Source organism: Neovison vison, chromosome 1 (assembly GCF_020171115.1).
Source record: "Neovison vison isolate M4711 chromosome 1, ASM_NN_V1, whole genome shotgun sequence".
NCBI classification, from domain to species: domain Eukaryota; kingdom Metazoa; phylum Chordata; class Mammalia; order Carnivora; family Mustelidae; genus Neogale; species Neogale vison.
In genome coordinates, this window is record NC_058091.1 from 245896255 (window position 1) to 245910210 (window position 13956).

General features: G+C 39.9%; 1 protein-coding gene and 1 pseudogene across 1 annotated transcript in view; one reads left to right on the top strand and one right to left on the bottom strand.

The window, feature by feature from the left end:
- Window positions 1–361: 361 nt before the first annotated feature.
- Window positions 362–13956, bottom strand: part of RAD50 (RAD50 double strand break repair protein) — a 102650-nt gene continuing 89055 nt past the window's right edge. The window contains exons 22-25 of the mRNA XM_044227946.1: window positions 5189–5274; window positions 4535–4677; window positions 2097–2230; window positions 362–708 (exon numbers count right to left, since the gene is read on the bottom strand). Of these exons, the coding sequence (XP_044083881.1) occupies window positions 522–708; window positions 2097–2230; window positions 4535–4677; window positions 5189–5274 (550 nt within the window). The 3' untranslated portion in view covers window positions 362–521. The remainder of the gene's footprint in view (window positions 709–2096; window positions 2231–4534; window positions 4678–5188; window positions 5275–13956) is intronic.
- LOC122891910 lies at window positions 11712–12200 on the top strand (annotated as a pseudogene).

The following is a 13956-nucleotide window of genomic DNA, read 5'->3' on the forward strand; positions in this document are numbered from 1 at the left end:
TTTAAGGGTCCTTGAAACTCTAATGCCCCCATGTGACTACTTTGAATTTTACTTGGGGAAACTGACAGCCAGTGAGGGAGGTCACTTCCTGGATTTATAAAATTAAGAGCAGACTGAAATACTAAAACCTCTTCATTTCTGGTCATCTTCAGATATGAATGCTCAGTTGTAATTCACATTATCCAGACAGTGAGAATCTACTTCTCCAAAGTCCACTGAAAAGTGGAAGCCGAGTGAATTAAACTCAGGTACCGGGAAGCAGGGGAGCAGAATCCAACTGTGTTGCTACTGACCCCTCCCCGCCTCCAAGGCATATCAGGGGCTGCCTACAGGGAGCTGAAGTCCAGGAAATCAGTCCAAATTTCATTTGAAACAATTTTAATGATGGTAGAACTTCTGATTCAAAAATCCTAGATGCAAAGCTCCTCTGAGAGGACAGATTTTCCTACTGACTCAGTTGATACCAGAAATAAGCAGTTGCCTGAGGACTTGTGTTTCTAAGGCAAAAATCGTGACTATTTTTAATGAACATAAGAACCCAGGGAGCTAACACTACATTTCACAATCTCTGAGCACTGATCAATGTTCTTCTTAATCCTGTAGAATTTATCCACATATTCAGAGCGGCCCAAGAGCTCCACAAAATCTTCATCATGTGTAATGACCAGAAGCTGGAAGTTGCGCTGCTGTGAGCGACTCTTGATTATCCTGAAACAGTGTATTTAGAACATTTTATTACTGGAGAGCACAAATAATCCTTTCCTTTAGGTAAAAAGCCACTGAAAACGTTGTCAGACACATGACACAATGTGATGACCAGGGCCTCTGCCAGTCCTATAGGAATTGGGAGAGGGCTGGGCTGGACCCAGGCCTTCAAACCCTCCAGGTAGGAGTCCCATCTCCTCTCCAGACAGCACAGGTGCCTGAAGTGATTCTTCACTTAGGTGTGACATAGGCACTGATAAGAATATATGATGTCGTTTCTTCTAGAACATCAAGTTCTTCCTACTAAAGCAGGTAGAAATGTTTTACTTAATTTTCCTTAATATCTGTGCTGTTCAACTTTAGGAGTCTGGCTTATTCCTTTGTCTGGGGTTTTTGTGACCTGTTACTAATTCTCTCTGGGAGAAAAGGGAAAAAAAAAAAAAAAAAAAAAAGACCAACTACAGGCAAGGGAAATTACATTTGCAAGCCCCACTGCCTTCTTAGGAGCTGGGTCTACTTAGAATTCTGCCACCACCAGTCACTAGATGCATCATTGGTATGACACACAGGAGGCCTGAGTGGGTGTACTGGGAACATTTTTGCTCATTACCTATATGCTGAGGTACCTAGCTATGAGACTGAAATCGGACTTTTTCTTTTAACTAATCATTTCTTTCTCCCTTGCCTTAAGCTGGATGCACGTGGCTTCCTAAAGTATTAGCCCTCATGCGCTGGCCACATAAGACTACTGAGAGATGGCTGAGAAAGAGGTCCCCTCCCTATCAGCTCTGCCAAAAAGAATGTATCTGGAGTCAGAGTACCCAAAATAGCTTCTTCAGCTAGGAGAAAGTGCCTTTCTTCTGCCAGCACGGTTTTTCAGCAATGGGTGCCTATCCCTGGAGCCTGTACCAAGGCCATGTGAATGTGGCAAAGGTGTGTACGATTTTACTTTCTAGTTTCTACTTAACCACTACTATACTTTTTGAGTAAGAGCTATCATTCTTCACAGGACTGGGGAGATGGGCCAAAATCCACTGTCAGCACCTACAAATGTTTTAGCAGGGTATGGTAAGTCCTCTACGTGACATGTGGGCACTGCTGGGTGGGGGGGGGGTGGTTTACAGAAAAACCAAACCAAACCAAACCAAACCAGGAAACCCTTCAGTTTCCCTATGAACACACTCGGGGAGATGCAGGATGTGTCTGGGACTGCTGTTCCCCACCTAGTTCTTTTTTTAAGCATCTGAAGAATTACTATCAAAGGTAAAGCTTAAGGTCTGCCACCAACCAGCTTCCCCAAGGAAGACACATCCAGACAAGGTTTTCACTAAGTTTTTAAAGTAAGACAGAGTGTTCTATCATAACCTGCCCCCAGGTTAGGAGATACTTACTCAACAAGAGCATGTGCAAGAGACTCAATGTTTTCTCGGTCAAGATTTGTTGTTGGCTCATCCAAGGCAAGGATGCCACAGTTCAAGCAGAACGTTTCAGCCAAGGCCAGGCGAATGATGAGGGAGGCTAACACCTGGAATAAAGCAGGAGAGCTGAGCTGTAGTGCACAGACCTTTTCCTCATTCACTTTTAGGAAAGTAGGCAGACCTGGCCTAATATCTTGGTCAGGGAAAGGGAGCAATGTAATGGGCTCACCGACCTTAGGTAAATCACTGCTTTTTTATCTGAGAGAGCACGGCACTGTGACCAGATGTTTAAACCCTTCCAGAATGTAAGCCATCAGGTACTTATCTCAGCCTGTCACTGGCAGTGAAACAAAATGCTAAAACCAATGGTGATCTCACTACCCCAAATACACACAAATCTTGTCAGCTATAATGAAACCTGAAGTCCCAGGTTTGAATCTGAAATGCATCACCCTTTATCTCTAACTAGTAATTTGAGTAACAGTTTAACAATGTTAAAAATTCAAGGCCTGGATATTTTATTTTCCTGATAATAAGGTTATTTAGGAAACGTGGACACATGACATCTTCCAGAGTCCCCCCCACACGTCTTATCTCTGAGTTATCTTGATATCTCTATGTTCCATGGTGTAAAAGGGGCACCGGATACTGTGCCTTACCTACACTTAAATGTCTACATGCATAAGTTTGAGCAAGCCAACAGAGAGAGAAAGAATATTCCTGGGTCAATGTATCAGAAGTACAGAAGTATGGTTTTATTTAAGCCATCCAAGGAACTGACACTTGGAGGCACTTCTTGGTTAACAGAAACCCAATACTTAAACCCTCAGATGCGGCTGAAGCCATCTGAGGGCATAAGGGACACAGAACTAAGAGTGACAGAACAGTCTAGTAAATATAAACCACTTCTGTGTGAGCTGTCAATACCCCATCCCCTGAACCTGTGAGCAAAAGGAGCATCAGTGAGGGACAGAACAGTTTACAGCTTCTCTCTCCTGCCCAGGGCAGGCTGGGAGACTGCAGAAGTCAGGATCATAGCTGGGCCCTTTGGGGAAGACACTTCCTTCCTGTATTTGAACCCCACTGTGGCTGCCACCTCCACTACCATGTACTCAGAGTAGAGCCTAAATGAAGTTCCTGGCCCACTTCTACCAAACTATTAGTCTGTCTTCTTCCCCAACACCAAGGAAGCAATTACTGCTAATTTTTGTAATTTCAGAGTATCTTTGGGAAATCTACTTTGTTCAAATAATTTCCAAAGCATTCTTAACCCAAAGGGAAGGGTTTCAAACTGTTTTTTTCTTATTCATAACTACTAAAAATCACCAAAGCAAGTAGGAATACTGATTATAGATCACAAATTTGTCATTTTTGCAAACTATGATTAAGATAATAATCTGCATGTGCCTTAAATTAGTATCTGCTGTCTGGGCTGACAACAAAATACACACACGCAGGACTGTTAAAGCAAAAACTGAAAACTATGAAATACCTCAGATAATGTGAGCCATTTCGAGAATTTTAAGATTTTGTTAAGAAAACTGGGGGTCCAGAAGTGTTTTGAAACATAATCTGCTTCTAATCTCAAAGAAGGAAGCTCAAGAATCCAGACTGTCTTGGTTACAGACCTGTGCACAAAGGAACCCAGCCTTGTTCCCAAGGATGCAGGTCCAATTATCCTGACTCTTTAAAGCTTGCAAACCCTTCTTTTAACATTTTTAAGCAATCTCTACACCCAACATGGGGCTCAAACTCACAACCCCAAGATCAAAGGTGCATGGTCTACCAACTGAGCCAGCCAGATGTCCCTAGCAGACCTTTCTTTTAGAGGATCTACAGGTCCAAAGGCTAGGCTGAGAGAGGAGAGGGGTGGGGACTCAGTCCTGTGATGAGGCTGCTTTCTCAATGAGAGTTTTATATTTTAATGCCTCATCTGGCTCAACCTAGGATCTTGTTTGGTGATACTACAGGTCATTGTTTCTAACATCCTTCCCCACCTCTGATCACTCGAAATCAGGACACACTCTTGCAATTACGGTTCCATTTTTTTTCTTTCTTGGTGGCACATAAATAGTGTTATGTCTTACAACTGATGATATAATAACTTTGTTCCATAAGGAGTTTTATGAAACAAGGGTTGTTAGCTGCTTGTTCTACATAAGGCCTATCACATGAGAATGTTTCAGACCCTTCTCCTACAAGACCACCGAATGGTGCAGGAAATGCTGGTTAGAACTGGAAGAGTGGAATGGGATAGGTGAGTCTGATCAACCTTATATGGCAACAAAGAGTGCTTCGAGGAGCTTCTCACCATTCCAGGGCAGCCCTGAGTGCTTTCATGGCACCAACAGTACTCTCTCCCCGTCAATTCTCTGAGTATAGGTGGCTCCCGGGGCTCTCGAGATACCTGCCTTTTGTCCAGCACTGCATCGTCCTCGCATATCCAAAGCTGTGTCTCCTTTTAGCATTACCACGCGGTAGTTGTAATTCCGCCTTTTATCGGAGGCTGATACATTTTCATCGGCATCAGATCGAATTTCTATGTATTCAATATCTGACACAAAAAGATGGTTTCAGAGGAACCTACACTCCGCAGCCGTTTGTCATTTGCAAATATTAAGTAAGACTTTGAAATAACATGTGAGCTGACATTACCATTCAACTGGCTAAGAAGGTTCAGGACACAAAAGCAACCCAGATGCCCCAACCCTCAGTCTCAGCTCTGCCTTTCTTAGTTCCCCTATTAAGAGTTTCCTCCTGCTGGTTTTCTTCTTATCGTCTTTCAGTTTATCCCTATCTACACTTCAACAGAATCTATTAGGTCATCAGTTAAATGTAATATGTATATAGCCAAATATGTAAGTCCTGTCAGGCTCTGGAATAGAAAACCTTTGCATTTTTTTTTCTTGCTACATGATGTTGTCGAGATAAGAATTCTTAGAAAATCTCAAAGAGATATTCAGAAAGGGTCCAGGCGATAATGCTGGCATGATGAGATATCCTATGTGGCAAGAGCTAGGGACAGGACTTTGGAAAAACCATTCATGACAAACCATGTCAATTACCTTGTCCACGATAGGTATTTCGCCAAAGGTCACGAATAATTTTGTTGATTTCTTCCATTTTCATACTATGAAATTTCATGATTGCTCTGGAAAAAGAAGTCATTGGTACTTAAAATAATGTAGTGGTAACATTGTATGTAATAGTAGATTTTAAAAATATATGACATATAATGTAGATCATAAAAGTAACATCTTAAAAATCTCATGAAATTAGGGTACTTCTAATGGTAAAAGCAGAATACAGTAAGAGCTAGAAACAATAACCGGAACTACAACACTGCTACATGGCTACTAATGAATACAGCCAGGCATGTACCCAGGGCCCCTGAGTCCTGGCAATGCTCCATGGTCACTCTGTGACAGGACAAATACCCCCTCTTGAAGAAGTATTTAAATACTGTAAAAATCTCAAAATGTGTGGACTTTTCTTAGGCTTGCTGGAAAGAATACCTACCGAGGCCTACCAGCTACAGGAGGACAGCATGAGTAAAAGCCGGGAGGTGTTCAAGGTTCCCTAGTCTATGGGGACGTACATGCAACTCTGAACTGTGGCCTTTTCACTTCTGTTACTCGTACGGTTTACCAAAAGTCAGCCTCTTCAGGGGCTTTAATTCCTCAGATGAGTGAGCTTTTCTCCAACCAGAAGGTATGGCTGGAAGAACAATTTATAGGCTTAAGTTGAGATGCACCTCGAAACTTCTATTTTCCCTTCCTAGCTAAAGACTAAGAAATCCAAACTCCAATTATATGCATTCATTTCCACGTGGCCTGTCAGCCTCCCCACCCTCACTTTGCAACACACTTCAGAAACTAGTACTTTCTAAACACTACAAAGAAGGAAAGAAATGTTTGTTTAAAAAAAAGCAGCCTGTTAGAAACTAACTTCTTTCTTCCTATAGTCACCTTTCATCAAAAAGCTCTTAGGTTCTTTGGAAATGGGTTTATGAACTAATAAATGTTGCCATCAGTGACAAAAAGGCAAACATCACTGCCATGACTCTACAGAGGATGTGAGGTGGCCCTACTTCCATTTGCAAGTCTCTTATCTGATATGTACAAAAAAAGAAACTGAACGTAATGCTACTGGCTCTGCAGAATCATTTCATGATCTTTTGGTTCGCCAGTAAGAGAGAAAGAAATGACTCAACATAAATACATTTTAAATATCAGATGAGGGATTTTGAAGTAATAAGACTGGAAAAAACCGTATTGTGCTTGCTGGTGAGAATGCTGCAAGGCTCCATTTTCTAATTCATACATCTAGTTTATCCCACCCTGACATTTTACACTCCTGTTAAAAGGACTGACACCAGACTTCTAAGTATTTGCCAAATAAGCAACAAAACCCCTAAAGAATGTTCTTGGGATCAGTCACTTAATCTGCAGCTCTTCATATATTACAATCCTGATTTTTCAAATAACTTTTTTAAAAAGTACCATCCTTCCATTCAACTTTAAGATCTTTCAATAACTAACCTAAATAATCATACCCAAGGTGGAGAACAAACTCCACATGTCCAAGGTGTGCACACACACCCCCTGCCATGGGTTCCTTGTACAACAGAGGTGGTGCTTCCTCACCTGTGTAAGAGAGCATTGCACGTAGCAGCTCTAGTCCTGAGGGAGATCCAGACTCCCAAAGGGGTGTGTCACACTGAGCTGATGCCTACTGCTGTTGGCCAGACCACTAGCTAATCTTTGTATCATCTCTCTCCAGTATGGAGTTTACCACCCAACTTGCAATAGCAGAGGATAATGAAGATAACCACATGACATCCACTTGAGGGATAACCGTAACATCAGTTGTTACTACTAATGACCATTTAAATCGGTGAAGCATAATTACAGTAAGCAATTACATCATTTAATCCTTACAACAATACTGGGAGTTAGCTTTAGTTATCCTCATTTTACCATTAAGAAAACTGATACTTTACGAATTTTCTGGGAAGGAAATTGATCCCCTTATAATAGCATCAAAACCGATAAAATACTTAGGTACAAATCTAACCAAGGAGGTCAAAGATCTCTACTCTGAAAACTAAGACACTGATAAAGAAATTTAAAGACACATATAAGTGAGAAAGATCTCACGTTCATCGATTTCGCAACACACTTCAATAGGTTACCCTTGAACTGTGTGGGAATACTGTTAAAATACCAAAAGCCAGCTACAGATTCAGCCCAATTCCTATTAAGAGTCTACTGGCATTTTTTACAGAAATAGAGAAAACACTCCTAAAATTTATATGGAACCACAAAATACCCTGAAGAGCCAAAGAAATCCTGAGAAAGAATAACAAAAAGCAGGAGGCATCACACATTGATTTCAAGCTATAGTCTTGAAAACATTATGGCACTGGCATAAAAATAGACAAATAGATCAGGAGAAAAGAATCTAGAGACCAGAAACAAACCCAAATATAAACAGTCCAACTAAAATGTGCCAGTACTCAATACTTTATTATATGATGGTGGGATAAGTGGAAATTCACATGTAGAAGCACAAAACTGGACCCCTAAGTTATAGCACTCACAAAAATTAACATGAAGTGGATTAAAGGCCTAAATTTAAGACCTAAAACCATGAAACTCCTAGAAGAAAACATGGGGAGTAAGTTCTTCGACATGATTTTTTGGAAATCATACCTGAAGCAAAAGTAAACAAAAAATAGGGGCACCTGGGGGGCTCAGTTGAGTGTCTGACTCCATAGATTTTTGCTCAGGTCATGATCTCAGGGTCATAGAATTGAGTCTCACACTGGCACTCAGCAGGGTGTCTGTTATTCTCTCTCTTGCTCTTTCCTTGCTCTGCTCTCATTCTCTCTCAAATAAGTAATTGTTTATTTAAAAAATAAAAGAACAAGTGGGACTACATCAAACTGAAAAGCTTCTGCATGGCAAAAAGAAATCATAAATAAAATGAAAGGTCAGTCCTAGAGAATGGGCAAAATTATTCACAAACCATGTATCTGATAGAGGGGGTTAATATCTAAAATATACAAAGAACTCAGGAGCGCCTGGGTGGCTCAGTTGTGTCCCAGGGTCCTGGGATGGAGCCCCAAGTCAGACTCACTGTTCAGCAGGTAGTCTGCTTTTCCTTTTCTGATACTACCCCCTGCTCATGTCCGCTTGCTCTCACTCTCTCTCAAGCAAATAAAATCTTTTTTTTTTTTTTTTAAAGATTTTATTTATTTATTTCACAGAGAGAGATCACAAGCAGGCAGAGAGGCAGGCAGAGAGAGAGGAGGAAGCAGGCTCCCTGCTGAGCAGAGAGCCCGATGCGGGCCTCGATCCCAGACCCTGAGATCATGACCTGAGCCGAAGGCAGCGGCTTAACCCACTGAGCCACCCAGGCGCCCTCAAGCAAATAAAATCTTAAAAAAAAAAAGTATATACACACACACACAAAGAACTCCTATAATTTAATAGCAAAAAAAGTTGACTCTTGGGTACATGGAGGTTAGCAGTACCAAGTACCATACAGTCAAAATTCATGTGTAACTCTTACCTAAAACCCACTAATAGGCTATTAGACTGCAAGAAGCCTTCCCCATAACAAACAGTTGATTGACATGTATTTTATATGTTATACATATTACATACTAGAGTCTTACAATAAAGTAAGCTAGAGCAAAGAGAATGTTAAGAAAATTCCAAGAGAAAATACATTTATGGAACTGTACCTTATTTACTGAAAAACATACAAAATTTAAGTGGACCCACACAGTTCAAAGCCATGTTATTCAAGGGTAACCTATAACTCAATTAAAAAATGGGCACATGGGTGCCTGGGTGGCTCAGTGGGTTAAGCCGCTGCCTTCGGCTCAGGTCATGATCTCAGGGTCTGGGATCGAGTCCCGCGTCGGGCTCTCTGCTCGGCAGGGAGCCTGCTTCCTCCTCTCTCTCTCTGCCTGCCTCTCTGCCTTGTGAGCTCTCTCTGTCAAATAAATAAATAAAATCTTTAAAAAAAAAAAAATGGGCACAGGACCTGAACTGACATTTTTCCCAAGAAGATACATAGATGGCCAATAAAGTACAAAAAAATACTTTTTATGATTTTACATCATAGAAAGATGTGTCACTAGTTGTTAGGGAAATACATATTAAAACCACAATGAGATAACACTTCATACCTGTTAGAATAGCCATCATCAAAAAGACAAGAGATAATAAGAGGTGGCTTGGATATGGAGAAAAGGGAACCCTTGTGCACTGTTGGTGGGACTGTAAACAAGCACAGCAATTATGAAAAGCATTACGGAGGTTCCTAAAAAAAATTAAAAATAGAACTACCATTTGACCTAGCAATTTCCACTTCTGGGAATATATTCAAAGGAGATGAAAACACTGTGTCAAAGAGATATATGCACTCCCATGTTCACAGCTGCATTATTTACAACAGCCATGACACAGAAACAACCTAAGTGTCCATGGGTAAATAAAGATGTGTATATATTCAATGGGTAATTATTATTCGGCCATTAAAAAAATGAGGAAATCTTACTATCTGGGACAATACGGAAGGACCAAAAGGCATTACCTAAGTGAAATAAGTCAGAAAAAGACAACATTGTATGATCTCACTTCTATGTGGAATCTAAACAAAACAAAAACACCAACCTCACAGAAAAAAGGGATTAGATCTGTGGTCACCAGAAATGGAGGATGGGAGGAGGGAGAATTGGAGGAAGGTAGTCAAAAGGTACAAATTTCCAGTTAGAAGTAAGCACTAGGGATGTAATGTACATCGTAATGACTATGGCTAACACTGCCAAATGATCTACAGGAAAGTTGTTAAGGGGATACATCCTTACAGCTGTCATCACAAGGAGAATTTTTTCCCCCTTTTATTGTATCTATACAAGAAAATGCACATTAGCTGAACCCATTGTGCTCATCATTTTGCAGTATATGTAAAACAAACCATCATCCTGTATATCTTCAGACAGCGAAGTATGTCAATTATTTCTCAATAACAGTGAAAAAAACCCTGAGGTCTCATGAAATTAACAAGTTGGTCACAACTAGAGAGAAGTGCTCAGGATGTTAACGGCCCTTGAATATTGTAATTAAAATTAAAAAGCAGTCAAAATGTCTTCAAAGACACCAGGCTCAGATTTATGAATCAACGTTAGCTCTAAAGTATATAAAGTATTACATAGCAAGAAGAGATAGAAGAAAAAAAAGGAAAAAAAAGTACAGGCCCAATTATTTTGCTTATGAATATAGATACAAATATTCTAAATAAAATCAAATTTAGTGGTAAGGCATTAAAAAGACCAAGTAATATCATGGTATCCAGTGGTATCATGACCAAGTAGCATTTAATCCAAGGAAGCAAGACTAGTACAATAGGAAAAATAATTTAAGATAACTCACTGCATTAACGGATTAAAGGAAAAAAATGCTTATCTCAGCAATTGTCAATTTGATATAAACACTGAGTTTTGATAAAATATTCAGAAAGTGAAAAAAATTTTTAAAAATTTGACAAAATGACTATCAAATATCCATAGCAAGCATCAAATTAAATATATTTAATATATTTCTATTTTAATGTTAAAATAGAAAGGAATGGGGTGCCCAAGTGGCTCAGTGGGTTAAAGCCTCTGTCTTCAGCTCAGGTCATGGTCTCAGGGTCCTGGGATGGAGCCCTGCATCAGGCTCTCTGCTCAGCAGGGAGCCTGCTTCCTCCTCTCTGCCTGCCTCTCTGCCTACTTGTGGTCTCTGTCAAATAAAGAAATAAAATCTTTTTTTTTTTTTTTTTAAAAAAAAGGAGAACTTTTTTTTTTTTTTAAGACTTTATTTATTTGACAGAGAACACAAGTAGGCACAGAGGCAGGCAGAGAGAGAGAGAGAGAAGCAGGCTCTGCACTGAGCAGAGAGCCCGATGTGGGGCTTGATCCCAGGGTCCTGGGATCATGACCTGGGCCGAAGGCAGAGGCTTTAACCCGCTGAGCCACCCAGGCACCCCAAAAAAAGGAGAACTTCTAAAGAACAAGAGAAAGATGCCTCTTCTTACATCTACTCTACAATAATATCCTAGAGATACCTAACAATTCAGTAAGACAAGAAAAATGAAGAATGAGGGGAAACAACTTGTCATTGTTTCTGCAGATAATAATATAGTTGTACCTTAGAAAATCTAAGAAATCAGGCGCCTGGGTGGCTCAGTGGGTTAAGCCTCTGCCTTTGGCTCAGGTCATGATCTCAGGGTCCTGGGATGGAGTCCCGCATTTGGCTCTCTGCTTGGCAGGGAGCCTGCTTTCCCCTCTCTCTGCCTGTCTCTCTGCCTACTTGTGATCTCACTCTGTCAAATAAATAAATAAAATCTTAAAAAAAAAGAAAATCTAAGAAATCAACGGAAAAACTATTAAGACTAATAAAGTGGTCAGAAATAAACATAAAAAATTGGTATTATTACTTCTTCTGCCGCTCCTGGTGCTGCTTGTGTGCTCGTTCGGTGCGGACCTGGTACCTCTTTTGTGAAGCTGCAGCTGAGAAGACTCCGGCGCTCGCCATGGCCGATGAAAAGCCCAAGGAAGGAGTCAAGACTGAGAACAACGATCATATTAATTTGAAGGTGGCGGGGGCAGGATGGTTCTGTGGTGCAGTTTAAGATTAAGAGGCATACACCACTTAGTAAACTAATGAAAGCCTATTGTGAACGACAGGGTTTGTCAATGTGGCAGATCAGATTCCGATTTGATGGGCAGCCAATCAATGAAACAGACACACCTGCACAGTTGGAAATGGAGGATGAAGATACAATTGATGAGTTCCAGCAGCAGACAGGAGGTGTCTACTAAAAAGGGAACCTGCTACTTTACTCCAGAACTCTGTTCCTCCAGACCAAGAAACCATTCTCAATTAGAAAGCCACAATTTGGTTCCACCACATCCTGACTACTACAGTATAGTTTTCTCTATTCTTTCATTTTCCCCTTCCCCATTCCTTTATTGTACATAAAGTAACTGTGTATGTGCACAAAAAAAAATGGGTATTATTATGTAGTAAACAAAATCCAATAGGAAACCTAATAGAAAAGAGGATCCTATTCACAGTGGCAATGAAAAAATTATGAAATACCTAGGAAGAAATCTAACAAAACGGTACAGGATCTAGAGGGAAAGACTATAAAATCTTATAAAAGAACAACTTTTACAACAGAACAAAAAGAACTAAGCAGGAGAAACTTACATTTGAGTGCAAAATAGGAGATTTAATATGGCAAAGAAGTCCATTCTCCCCAAGTAATCCATTAAGTTAAATGTAGTCCATACAGAACTCCCAAAGAGATTAAAAAAAAATTAATGACATCCACAAGGTGACTTTAAAGTTAGTATCTAAGACATAGGTAAAAGAAGAAATCAAAGTACTGGTACAGGAATCAAGATGAAATAAACTCCCCCTCACCCCCAAAACAGAGAACTTTTAGTCTTTAACTGATATTTCCCATCAGTGGGAAAAGTTTCAATAGTGTTGTAAAGAGGGAAAAATTACATCTCTATCTTTATTCTTATTTTGTTTAGCTTCATGTTTTTTTAAAGACTCATTTGTATTAGCCAGAGAGTTAAACAGCATGCGCTCACGCGAGAGAGCATGAGCACATGCGCGCGCACACACACACATATAAAAACACGAAAGCAGGGGGAGGGGCAGAGGGAGAGGAATTCAAGTAGGTTTCAGGCTGAGCATAGAGCCCAACAGGGTGCTTGATCTCATGACCCTGAGATTATGACCTGAGCTGAAATCAAGAGTCAAATGCTCAACCCAATGAGCTACCCACGCACCCTATCAATCATCTTTATTATAAACCTCAAAATCCAAATAAAGGATTAAAAGTCAAATAAAACTATCAGAATAATTATAAATAAATAAAAAATAAATAAAACTATCAGTTTTATAATCTTAGGAATGAAAAGCCTTTCTAAGGGAGAAGCCATAAATATGACTTAAAGATTTGCCTACCAAAAAATTAAAAGTCCCCCCAAATACCATAAAGTTAAAGGTCAAATGACAAACTAGGAATAACTACTTGCAAGGTATGAGAAAAGGATTACCACAGAAAATCTATTTAAAAAAAAAAAAAAAAAGTGGGGGCGCCTGGGTGGCTCAGTGGGTTAAAGCCTCATGATCCTAGGGTCCTGGGATTGAGCCCCACATGGGGCTCTCTGCTCGGCAGGGAGCCTGCTTCCTCCTCTCTCTCTGCCTGCCTCTCTGCCTACTTGTGATCTCTCTCTGTCAAATAAATAAATAAAATCTTAAAAAAAAAAAGTGGTACAACTCACTATGAAAAAAATAACCTAACAAGAAGTGGTAAAGAGATATGAACAATAATTCTCAGAGGAGAAATACAAATAGCCAACATATAAAATGATATTTAACCTCACTAGTAAACAAGGAAATATAATCCAAGTGAGAACATTTTCTGTGCAATGGACTGGCAAAAATTAAAAAGGTTCATAATATGAAATGCAGTCATGGAGAAATGGGTATTCTCACACTGGTGGAAACAAAAATTTTTGTCTTAGGAAGCCATTTTGGCACTAACAAGTTAAAAATGCTCATACCCTCTGTCTTAGTAACTCTGTTTCTAAGAAGCTATCTATTGGTCTATCTGCCCAAGCATGCAAAGACTTTCGTTGTAGCATTATCTATAGCATCAAACATTTAAAAACTTTCTAATATGTCCATTGACAGTTTAAATCAAGCAGGTTACATCCATTTCACAGAATATTACGTAGCCATTATAACGACAAACT